The 12,046-nt window shown below is 44.2% G+C and overlaps 1 protein-coding gene across 2 annotated transcripts in view; it reads right to left on the bottom strand.

Annotated features, from left to right (window-relative positions):
• The window catches only part of LOC144818755 (uncharacterized), a 285,822-nt gene that overhangs the window by 194,836 nt on the left and 78,940 nt on the right, over positions 1-12,046 (bottom strand). For both annotated transcript variants that reach the window (XM_078676471.1, XM_078676472.1), the window contains exon 3: positions 2,488-2,598. In XM_078676471.1, coding sequence (XP_078532597.1) covers positions 2,488-2,598 — 111 coding nt within the window. The remainder of the gene's footprint in view (positions 1-2,487; positions 2,599-12,046) is intronic.

The raw sequence follows: 12,046 nt of genomic DNA, 5'->3' as shown, positions 1-12,046 counted from the left end.
CATCTGAGATGAGACGCTAGAACCTACACATACTGGGGTCAACAAAACTAGGTGGACCAGGTCTAGCAGAATGAAAACCACAACAGAAGAGATGGTACTGTTCTTAGGAAGGGACGATGAGCAACATCACAAAGGAGTAGCCATCATCCCAAGGAAGGGAACAGAGAAATGCCTAACTGAGTGGAAGTCAGTCAAGAGCAAACTCATGACAGCCAGGTTAAAAGGTAGACACATCAACACCGCCATTATCCTGTGCTATGCTCCAACAAATCAAGAGCATATTTTACTAACAGATGCAAGCTGAGCTGGAAGCTGTGCGGTACCACAACCTGAAGATTGTGATGAGAGACTTGAAAGTTAAAGTGGAAAATGACAACAAGAAACATGACAGAGCCCTGGAAAGGTAGGTTGTAGAACAATGAACCGTTAAGAAAGACTTTGAATTTTGCGCCACGAATGATCTGGCTATAGGAGGAACTTTCTCCCCCCCACCATGACATTCACAAACTAACTTGGGGCTCACCCACTGGCAGAGACAGAAACCAGATTAATCACCTGATGATAAGTAAGTCTGGGCAGTGAACTCCGCTCCGCTCGCTGAGTTTTCTGCAGTCCGCGTTACGTGGAGCTCGCGGAGTTCCGAAAAAGATTTTTTTATCGCTCGTGTTTGTCAACATCATATTGTGAGGGTGAGCTAGCAAAATCCACCTCCTAGCGAGATTCTTCCTCGTTCGCGATCGTGCAAAATCAACATCCCGGCGAGATTTCTCAATGCGGGTGGTCAGATTTCTCATTGCGAGTCGTCGCGCATGCTCGTGACCGCTCGCGTTGAGAAACTGTCAGTTTGCATTGAGAAAGCTGCTGCTCGAGTAAAAATCTACTCGAGCAGCAGAACGGAAGCAGCGCCCACTTGCGCTGTGCATTGTGCCGTTAGCGATGTTTGCACAGTGTGGACAAGCATTTGGCACTGAAAATCACCACAAACTGCATGTATCTAACACACTCCGCCGCTTGCGGAGCTCCACGTAGCACGGCAGAGGTTTTTTTTTCACTTCGCAGAGTTCCGCATAGCGGAACGCTGCCTAGGCTTAATGATAAGCAGCATCTGGAGACGCTCAAGATAAGATATCAGAGTGAGGAGGGGAGCAGACGTTGGAAGTGATCACCATCTAATGACTGCTCTTTTGTAGCTGAAGCTCAGAAAAACAGACTGCACAAACATCCGGATGAAAGCATTTTGATGTGGCAAAATTACAAGACCCCTAAGAGTGAGAAGGTATTAGTCTTACAAATCAAATACAGCTTCCAACTACTGGCAGACACAGAAGATCAGTCTGAGCCAGCTGCAGATGCAGTCAACAAGAAATAAGTACAGGTCTTTTCAACATATGTGAAGAGCAGTGAAAGATAACCTTAAGACCAAGACAAGGAAGAGGAAAGAATGGATAAGACAAGACACACAGCAAGTTACTGAAGACGGGAAGGCCAAAAAACAGAATGAGAAGCAAATATGATAGGCAGACAGTGACATCAAAAGCGGACTGAATAAGGCCAGGAATGCCTTCAAGATGCTGAAAAATGAGTGTAGGTCATCTCAGTACAGCAACCAACACCAAGCTGAGACTTTACCAGAGCTGCATTCTATCCACACTCTTGAATGGATAAGAATGCTTGTGGATGACTACAAGTAACATCACCAAACTGTCAGTCTTCAACATCAGTAACCTACGAAGAATTCTGCACATTTACTGGTTGCAGACCATCTCCAATCAGGAACTGTTCACCAGATACAAGCAAGAGAGCATAGACATCACTATGAGAAACAGATGGAGATGGATAGGACACACCATCAGAGGAGAACAAGGCTCAATCACAAGAACAGTTACCCACTGGACCCAGGAGGGTAAAGGTAAAAGAGGGAAGCCAGAAATTGAGTTTTTGTTTGCTGCTCAACATGCCACTCGGCATAATAGGCAGTAAGTAAGTACAGTTGGAAATGTGTTCAATTTAAGGTGTATATGATGAATGCTAGTTATTTTAGCCTGTGTAAAGGCTTCACAAAGTATATGTGTTGTTATTCACTGTAATACTGTACCTTATTTTAATAACCTGGCGAAATGTTTAGATTTTCTGCGGTCTGTTCCAAGGACAGGTGAAGAAAAAAAAGAAAGAACACTCTTCCTACATCAGTGCACTTAATATGTCCCCAAAACAAGCAAGCTGACTTGCAGATTTAATGTGGTTGGGTACGATGGAACATATGAAACTGAGGTTAACATAAGCCACATCACCAACTTACTATTTTAAAGGGGAGTAGCAAGCATCTTGAATGTGTCAGTGATTCTGTGTCACTTTATGCACAATAAATCCATGTATGTGTAAATGTGGTTTGTGGACAACAATTATGGGTTTTTGTCTGTAAAATTCTAGGCTACTGTTGTGTAAAAAAATTACTTTAATATGACTGAAAAATCACAGCTCACTCACTTTTTGAATAATTGATTCTGTGCCTTCTCTCGGTCTCCTGGTGATTCCCGGAAATGAGTTGTTCCTTTTCTTTAGCTCTTAATGAAAATACAGATGTTGCAATCACAGGACCTGTTTTACAGTCGAAAAAGAAATGTTCAAGTTACATATAACTCTTTTTATAATTACCAAATTGACAGATATATTAGTATGGACACTGGAGAAAACTACAACATCGTTCCTGTGTAACAACAGACACGCAGGAGGTCAAATACAACATGGATGGTTCAAGGTTAACATTGCAGTGTGCTGTGACGAGACCCCTCTTACCAGACTGGATATAGAAAAAACAGCCTTGTGAAAAGCACAAATTATTTAAGATTACTCTGGAGTTGCCTTGAAGGACTTGCTATGAACTTCTATGTTCCCATGATGTCATGGGTCTCCAACATAGGTCTCGGATGACCCGCTATAGACTAAACCTTCACAATTTCCAAATAAGATGTATTTGTATAGAATTAGTTTCACTGTAACTCATTGACATAGTGGTTATCCTGGCAATCTGGAAATGCAGCACCCTCCTTAAGATACACTGCAGAGCACTTGCCTATGATACTTCCAAGATGTATACCATAAATAAATCTTAAATATGTTAAAAAAATAACATAAATCTTGCCCCTCTCAGGATATTTCCTTTCACAGATAGCAATATGTTCAACAGAAAATAAAAAAAATATTGACAAAACAAATGTGTCTGATTTTAATGTGCCAATGTATGTATGTATGAAAGCATGTGTTGGCGCGACTAAGCCAGGCTATTGGTTTTGTCAAGTACTCCCTTTTATTAGCAAGTGTCCCAGTTATACACATTATCCCCATTACATGAGTACTTATCCAAATGCATTTCAACTCTAAATCTATTTACCCAGGGGTACAGTTTGCAAAAACACTAAAAGTTAACCTGAAGCACACCAACGTCATGCAACTTTGTGTAAAAAACGATATTCAGCTATGGGGTGTGGAGGATTTCCATTCTGCAGCAATCATAACGGAATGTTCCAAAATTCAATATAAAAAAGGGTAATTACATGATAGTCACACACCTCTCAAGTTGTCAGATGGATTTATCGTGACATATGCAAAGTAGCTCTTGTTGATAGAAGGTGGGCTCGAGAGTTGCTAGAATGCCCTCCAGGAGCTCAACAGGGAAAACGATGACTCCCAGTTGTTGGGATCAAAGTGTAGGGATCTTACATTCAAGAACTGATACTTGTTCCTATGTGCAGAACTTACAAAAACAAATGCTTACAATCTTTTACTTTTTTTCACAAAATGATTTATATCTGAATAAGATATTGTCACCTCATCTTCATGAAACATATACAAAATACAAAAACATTTACTTCAACATTTATATTAATACATCTGTTTGTTCTGTTCACATCACAGATTATGCATTTTGGCTTTTAACATACACATATTATTTTCTTTTAATCTCCAATGCATTTCGGGACATTTGCCCCTTCATCAGAGGCCAATCTGTAAGAAATGAGACACCGGATGTTGCACTTTAATTCAATTGAGACCACCTGATAATATCATTAACGCATGATGATATCGAATTGTTTAATAGCACTGAGTAGAAGGGCTCTGATAAAAGGATGACGACAGATTCACCCAACAGATTGTCCTCTGATGAAGGGGCAAATGTCCTGAAATGCATTGGGCATGGAAGAAAATAATATTTGTATGTTAAACGCCAAAACACATAATCTGTGATGTGAACAGAACAAACAGATGTATTAATATAGATGTTGAAGTAAATATTTTTGTATTTTGCAAATGTTTTATGAAGATGAGATGACAATATCTTATTCAAATATAAATCGTTTTGTGAAAAAAAGTAACAGATTGAGAGCATTTGTTTTAGCAAATTGTGCACGTTGGAACAAGTACAAGTACTTGACTGGAAGATTTCGATGATTTTAAGGCATGCTAGATATTATGCCTCCCAATGTAGCACGCAAAGAGCTAAAAGGATTATTATTCATACTCAGGGTTTAGATGAGGAGTGCTACACTATCAATTATTACATCAGAGTGTAGGGACCAGTGCAAAGTCTGGGCAGAAACAACAGAACGAGCTGTGCACATTGTTGTGGCCGGATGTGTTACGCTGCAGCAAACCCATTGGAGGACTGCTGGCAGATCGGCTGGGTCATGGGGTGCAGCATTACCCGGGAGGTTGCTGATCACTGCAGGACCGATGGGTGAGCTGAACACGTGAAGCTCTTATCTGGAGAAGCCAAGGCTTTGAGAGTGGTGCCTGCATGCCAAAGGACTTCTCGGACTAGGTATAGGGGAATATACAGATCCCAGTACGGAGAAACAACTACAAAGAGAGATTCTAGTCAACAACACATAGAACGATGTATCAGTATTACCACATTTGACATTAAAGACCCTGATGACAATCAAGCCCTGTGGCATCACCCACCGCATACAGTTGAATCACAAGGTAATGCACTGTCACAGGATGTTAAAACGAAGATTGTGGATGCCTAACCAAGTCCATATCATTCTCAACTATGATCATAATACAGGCTCAGTTTTAACGTGGGTTAGTTGAAACAAGAATGACTGGACCACATGGAGCAAATTGTGGAGTGAGCAACTACTACTACCTCAGATTGTCATCCTGGGACCGAGCCTCTGAGATGAAAGTGCTAAATCTCACTGTCAATAACCTTGTAAAGTAAAACATGGAAACATCTTATCTGGGGACATCAGTACCCAAGAACTGGAGGTATTATAGATAATTCATGGAGCGGACTGACACAAAGATCCCTGTATCTACTAGTACCCTAGATACCCTGTTTAGAAAGACTCTAGGGCTGGTTCACCATTAAGACGACAATCAATACAGATGACACTGAATAAGCATTTATTAAGCTACTTAGAAACACTGCCTATACGAATCAGAATATTGTGGTAACCAAATTGAATATACTGTCTGAATCCCTTAGTTTTGCCAAATGGCCCAACCGGTTGCGATCCCGGCTCATTGCTGCGTGGTGGTTACTCAACATTTGTTGCAGCATGGAGTTCCCAAAGCAGGGTATCCGGTTGTTTTTGTAGTCGAAGCAGATCCAGCATACCGTTTCGAAGCGTTTTACTCCTGGATTACGTTTCCCAATGTGGATGCGAATGATGATGCTTTTCATCACTACACTGCTGCTGCTGTTTCGGCAGCTTATTGCCCTTATGCAGTTATTGAAATTCCTCCAAGTGCCTGGGAGCACCAGATTTGGTTTAATGGCACCCTGCCCCATCCTATTGCTATTGTTGGAATAGGCCCCTTGAGTATTGAAGGGGCAACTTGGCCTGTTTTGGCCGGTTTTACTCTGTACCCAAATACTCTCAACACCAATTTGGCAGAAGTATGTTTGCTATATGCTCAGGTTGTTCTCCTCTATAGACGCCTGATCCACTTTATTGCCATTGCTTTTTTGGCGGCTGCGCCTCCTGAAAAGCTCCGCATGGTGAGGGTCTTGTTATTAGCCCCGTTATTATTAATTCAGTGCTGGCCCAACATCCTCAGACTCTGGAGGACTTTCCCTTTTGGATTATTCAGAAAATTGACCAGCTTGATGCTGTTTTCCCTCTTACCGATCCTTACTATCTGCTTGCCTAGTGGTCTGATTTCACCCTTGGCCGAGTGCAACACCTGGGAGATGGTGTTTGCCTCAGTGTATACCCTTTGCTATGGCAACTCCTCGATGAGCATTCTTCCAAGCGTTCTCAAACAAGTACAGAACGAACATGGGGCAGGTGCTGCCATAGATTTGGGGATGAAGATGATGAGTATGTTTCCCGTAGTCTTCTAAATGACTCTTTCTAATGATAAAGTTGAAGCAGCGTCCTTGATGGTACATCAACGCCTTTCAACTGTGGCTGAAGTTGACCATGAACGTGAGTTGCAGATTATAATAGCCAATGTCTATACATCACTTGGTCTTAATAACGTGGAGGTCAAGCCCTCTGTTCAGTCTCATGGTAAGCCGCCTCCTGAAAAGGAAGGTCATCCTGTCTTTCCTAAAAAGACATGGGACAAATCTAAGCAGCAACAGAAGCCCAGGTCTCATGGTGAGTCACCACCCCCGGATGCTTTTGAACGTATATATGATTTATGTGATTGCTCTAAAATTAAAACTCCTGAGAGGTTTCAGGTTCCTGATCCTCGTTCTCCTCGTTTCTTTCAGGATTCGTCTAATCAACAGTACGACCAAGCTGGACTTGCAGCACTCTTTCGATGTGAAAGTTAAGAGAGAGGAACCACCTACATATAGAGCCCCATTCCAGAAGAAGAAAGTTGCCGCTTTAACAGTAAAATATGCTCCAGATGGTGAGAACCCTCCTCCTGCTCAGCAGTTGGGCAGAGACTCTGCTCAACAGTGCGGCGGAAGTTACCGTGGTGCACCAGACACTCCACCAGTTTCTCGAGACAAAAGCAACTGACACTTTTGTAACTGTTGAAACCATGGACAGCCGCATAGCTCCACCTGATAGACTTTACCATGTAGACATTCAGATTGAGGGTGACATAAACACACCATAAATATTAGTTTTTGGGAAAACTTGATGTCTTCTTATGATATTTTATTAGTGGAGGTCAATTGACCAACCTCGTTTGTTCTGGTGTGTCCTTGAGGCGAGGATGTGATTGTGCCTTACTTTTCGCAACATGTCTCTGGTGAGACTAAGCATGCTTATGCTTCAGACTGGGCTCTTGCTTTGGCCCATGCCTTATACCGCAACCAGGCTGGTTGGGATAGGGATTCTCATTTACATGTTGTTCCTGTAAGTTCCACTCCTCAGCCACAACCTCACTATCCGATCAAACGTGGTGCTAAGGCTTCTGTTAAGGAGATTCTTACTCAATTAGAATATTAGGGTGTAACTGAATCCTGTGTCTCCGTGATGAATTATCCTCAAAACATGCATAGTACAGCTTTAATAAATAATGTTGTGGGTAAAAAGTTCAAAACTACACTAGACATTTCTAATGGATTTTTCAGTCATAACCTGGCTCCTGAGAGCGGGACTTGTCCATGTGCAGCACCCTCGGTTCCCAGAGACGATACGCGAGACCACCCACAGGGAATACTCTCCCCTTACCCTTTACCAACACTGCGTCCTTCCACTCCTCCCTTCCCAAGTCTCTCCCCCACAGCCTCAACCCACTGCCTCTCCCTTGACTTCGCACGTGATTATCTGACTCTCCTCTCCCCTACATTTTCCTTTGCCCAGTATGCCTCCTCTCAATATCCCTTCCCCCTCCCAGGATCTCTCTCTATCTAAACATGGTCCCAACTCCTGGTCCATTCCGTACCCCCCCAATCTTTCTAAACACGCTAGAAAAAACTCAAACACAACCTCCTCATTCGAAATCCTGAAACACTTATTGTTGACAACTATTACAGCCCTACCGCCCCATTAAAACGAATTACATCTTCTACTCCAAACGCCCCTCTAAATGGAAAAGCATTTTCGCAAAACATCTCCCAGTCACTAAAACCTCCAAAATACCCCATGGCGACAAACTTTCCACCACTCCCTCTCCAACCTTTTGTGGGGAAATCAACATCTCCATTTTCAAAACTGGTAACATCCTCATCCAAGCGTCCTTACCCCATCTTAACACCTTCGAACTCCATTTCAGATCCTTGGCCATCCAACTTTCCAATTTCACCAACAGCCCCCCATACCCTCCACCTCCTCTCTCCCCACCGACCCCGCCCCACCAGCCCACCTCTCCCGCCCCTCACCTTTCAACATCCAATGACACTATGCATACGTTGTCACCTATCCCCTCTTTCCTCACTATGACCTCCCCTCTCCCCTTGATCCTCCCCTCACCCCCTCACTCCCAATCCCCCTTGCTCCCAACCAGCCCACCCATTCCCCTCCCTATTACTCCACCCTCCTGGCCCTCTTTCACAGTCTCCCCTTCCATTCCTCCTCCAACCCCCCCCTCACTCCTCCTCTCCCAACTCATCCTCACTCACGCCAAATCACAATACTCCTCACCCAGATTCCCCTTCCATTCCTCCTCCATCCCCCCTCATTCCTCCCCTCCCAATTCAGCCTCACACCCTCTGAATCACACTACCCCACACCCTTCTTCTCCCAACTCATCCTCTCCCTCCCTGAACTATACTCTTCCCATTATCCCCCCTCACTCCTACACCAATCCGCAACTGTACCTCCTTGCTATCTCCAAACTTCTCTTCCACAGAGGTCTCATCTCCCCTCTACCCCGACATGCCACTCCTTCTCCCTTTTAACTACAGCCCTCCCTGCTCTCCTGCCTGCCTCGGCTCATCCCCTCCTCAGAATAGGCCTCCTGCCTGCATCTGCTCACTGCCTCCTCAGAGCAGACCCCACACTGCAGCTAACTCCGAACCCCATTTGTCCTCTCCCCCCCACACTCTATTTACCCCCTCACTCTTATCTCAAACTCCCTTCGCAACATCAAACTTAACATCTCCACTCTTACCAGAGATCTCTCTCGTCTTAGGAACGATTTCCTCAACCTCAAATCCAGCAATCCCCCTCCCCGAAGAAACACCGCTAGCCCTGGTCTAATAAACCCCACCACCTCCAAACCGTGGAAAACAACTCCCTTGCTTTGCCGGGCTCAAAGACCACTCCGCACCACCTGCACCCTCTCTCACCGGGAGATCTCCAACCTTCAAAATTCCTACCCTCCATACCCATCAACCATGAACACGCCTCCCCCCTTCTCAAACATCCCCGTCATATTGGGGACTAGTCGTATTACCCTTTCACCTGTCTCACCTAGACCCCCTCATCATCTCACCTCCATCCATGCCCTCCCATCTCCCAAACCCACTCCCAAACCCCTCACCTTCATGCTTGTTAAATGCCGCACCGCTGCCCGACATGCCATAGAAATCTCTGAAACCATCCTTAGCGAATCCATCGACATTGCGTTCCTTACAGAATCCTGGCTTAATGACCACTCTACTAGCATTCTTGACATACTCTCACCCCCGGGCTACTCCATCATTAGGAAAGATAGACCCATCCGAAAAGGCGGTGGTGTAGCTATCATCTTTAAAGACGAACTACAGCTCTCCCTTATCAATAACGCCGAATATGCCTCCTTTGAATACCTCGTAGCCGAACTCAAAATACATGGTTCCCACCCCATCCGCCTTCACAATATATATAATCCACCTGGAAATCACTACCCATTCATTGATGAGCTATCCAACCTTTTTACCCAATCCTCAATTTCCAAATCTAAAAATATCTTCCTGGGAGACTTTAACCTTCATTGGAATGATACTAAAGATTCCTCAATCGCCCTCCTCTCTGACCTTCTCAAAATTAATGACCTCAAACAAATCTGTCAGTCACCAACCCATTCCAAAGGAGCCACCCTTGACGCTATCATAACCAGCAAAGATCTAGCCCTCCTGTCTAACATCATTCCCATTGACTGGTCCGACCATCACCTTATCCTGTTCTCCATAACCACCTCTGCCTCCCCCCCTCCTTTCAAAACTATTAAACCCATGAAACTGATCAGAAATCTCAGTTATATCCCTCCCGACTTACTTGAATCCAAACTTCATGCCCAGCTTCTCGCTATCCCTCCCTCCCTTAACACGAATGAACTAACCGAACAATATAACAAAGCTGTCACTGCTACCCTTGACCTTCTTGCCCCTCTCAAACTCAAAAAACAAAGAAATATCCCCTCCAAATCATGGTGCAACACAGACCTAAATAATGAAAGACGTAGACTCAGACTGACTGAAAGATTATGGAGACAGCACCCCTCTCCTTCTAACCTGACCCGCCTCAGACTTGCTAGATCGTCCTACAAAAAACACATCTTTAGACAAAAAACTTCCTTCTTCAGGTCACAACTAGATCGAGCTCAGAATAGGCCAAGAGAACTATTCAACATTGTGCGCAATCAAACTGCTTCCGCTCCCCCTGTCCCACTGGCCTCGACGACTAGATGTGAAGAAATAGCTCTCTTTTTTTCAGACAAAATTAAACTAATTGAGCAATCCTTCCTCTCTACTGTGATCCCTCCCACCAATCCTAACATCTCTCTTAATATCCCACCCTCCACCATAACTCCCCCTACACCCACTACTGCCCATCAAAACTCTGATCTCCCTCACCCCCCCTTGCCCTCCAATTTCCTTGACTCCAATCATCCAAACTCTCTTACTAAAAATAATGCCACGTGGCTTAACTTCCAGCCAGTCACTGAAAGAGACGTCTTTAACATCATTTCCAAACTCAAGCCTTCCTCCCACACCAAAGACCCCCTCCCCTCCAAACTTTTCCAAAACCTCAAACACATCATCACCCCTTCCTGGACCTCTATAATCAACAGCTCCCTTGCCACCGGCTGTGTCCCCACTTCATTGCAACTAGGCCAAATCACCCCCATTATCAAAAAACCTTTGGCAGACCCAAACGACCTCAATAACCTTCGTCCCATCTCCAACCTTCCCCTTCTTTCTAAAGCCCTGGAAAAATGTGTCCTTCTCCAACTAGATAGACACATTGAACACTTTCACTTACTAGACCCCTTCCAATCTGGCTTTAGGAAAGGATGCAGCACTGAAACCGCCATGCTAAACAATGTTGACGACATCCACCACTCACTTGACAATGGCGAATCTAGCCTTCTGATCCTCCTTGATCTGTCTGCAGCGTTTGATACTGTTAACCACTCTGCTCTACTAAATGTTCTTAGAGATCGATTCGGCCTGAATGGTACGACACACAAATGGTTTGTCTCATACCTACAACACCGTTCTCAACAAATCAAAATTCAAAATTGCCTATCTAACCCTACCTCCATCTCCTTAGGAGTTCCGCAAGGATCCATCCTCTCTCCCACTCTCTTTAACCTTTTCATAGAACCCCTCACACTCATTCTTAAACAAGCCGAGATCAACTACCACCTCTATGCTGACGACACCCAACTCTATTATAAGATTAAAACTCATGCTGACATCACCTCAACAACACTCTCATCAAGATTCAATCATGGTTCCACAGTAACCACCTCAAACTCAACCCTAAAAAAACTGAAATTATTCTTTTTTCCCCTAAAAATAACCAGCTCCCCATTCAGAATTGGATCTCTGACCTTAACGCCCTCAACTGCTCCTTATCTTTGTCGTCCTCAATCAAATAACTAGGGATCTCCCTTGACAACCTCCTAACCCTCAAGGTACACATCAATAATTCTGCCAAAGGAGCCCTCTTCACTCTCCGCCACCTTAAGAAAATCAAGCCCTTTATCCCTATCGATGATTTCAAACTCACTGTCCAATCCCTTCTTCTTTCTCGCATCGACTATGGCAATGCCATTCTCACCGGAATTCCCAAGATCCACCTAGCACCTCTTAAATCTGTGCTTAACCTTGCAGCTAGGCTTACCTCAGACTGCAAGCGATTCGACCACATATCCCCTGCCCTTAAAACCCTTAAATGGCTCCCCATTGAAGGTAGATCCACTT

This window comes from Lissotriton helveticus, chromosome 2_1, assembly GCF_964261635.1.
Source record: "Lissotriton helveticus chromosome 2_1, aLisHel1.1, whole genome shotgun sequence".
Taxonomy (NCBI): Eukaryota; Metazoa; Chordata; class Amphibia; order Caudata; family Salamandridae; genus Lissotriton; species Lissotriton helveticus.
This window is presented reverse-complemented; position numbering and strand designations above follow the sequence as displayed.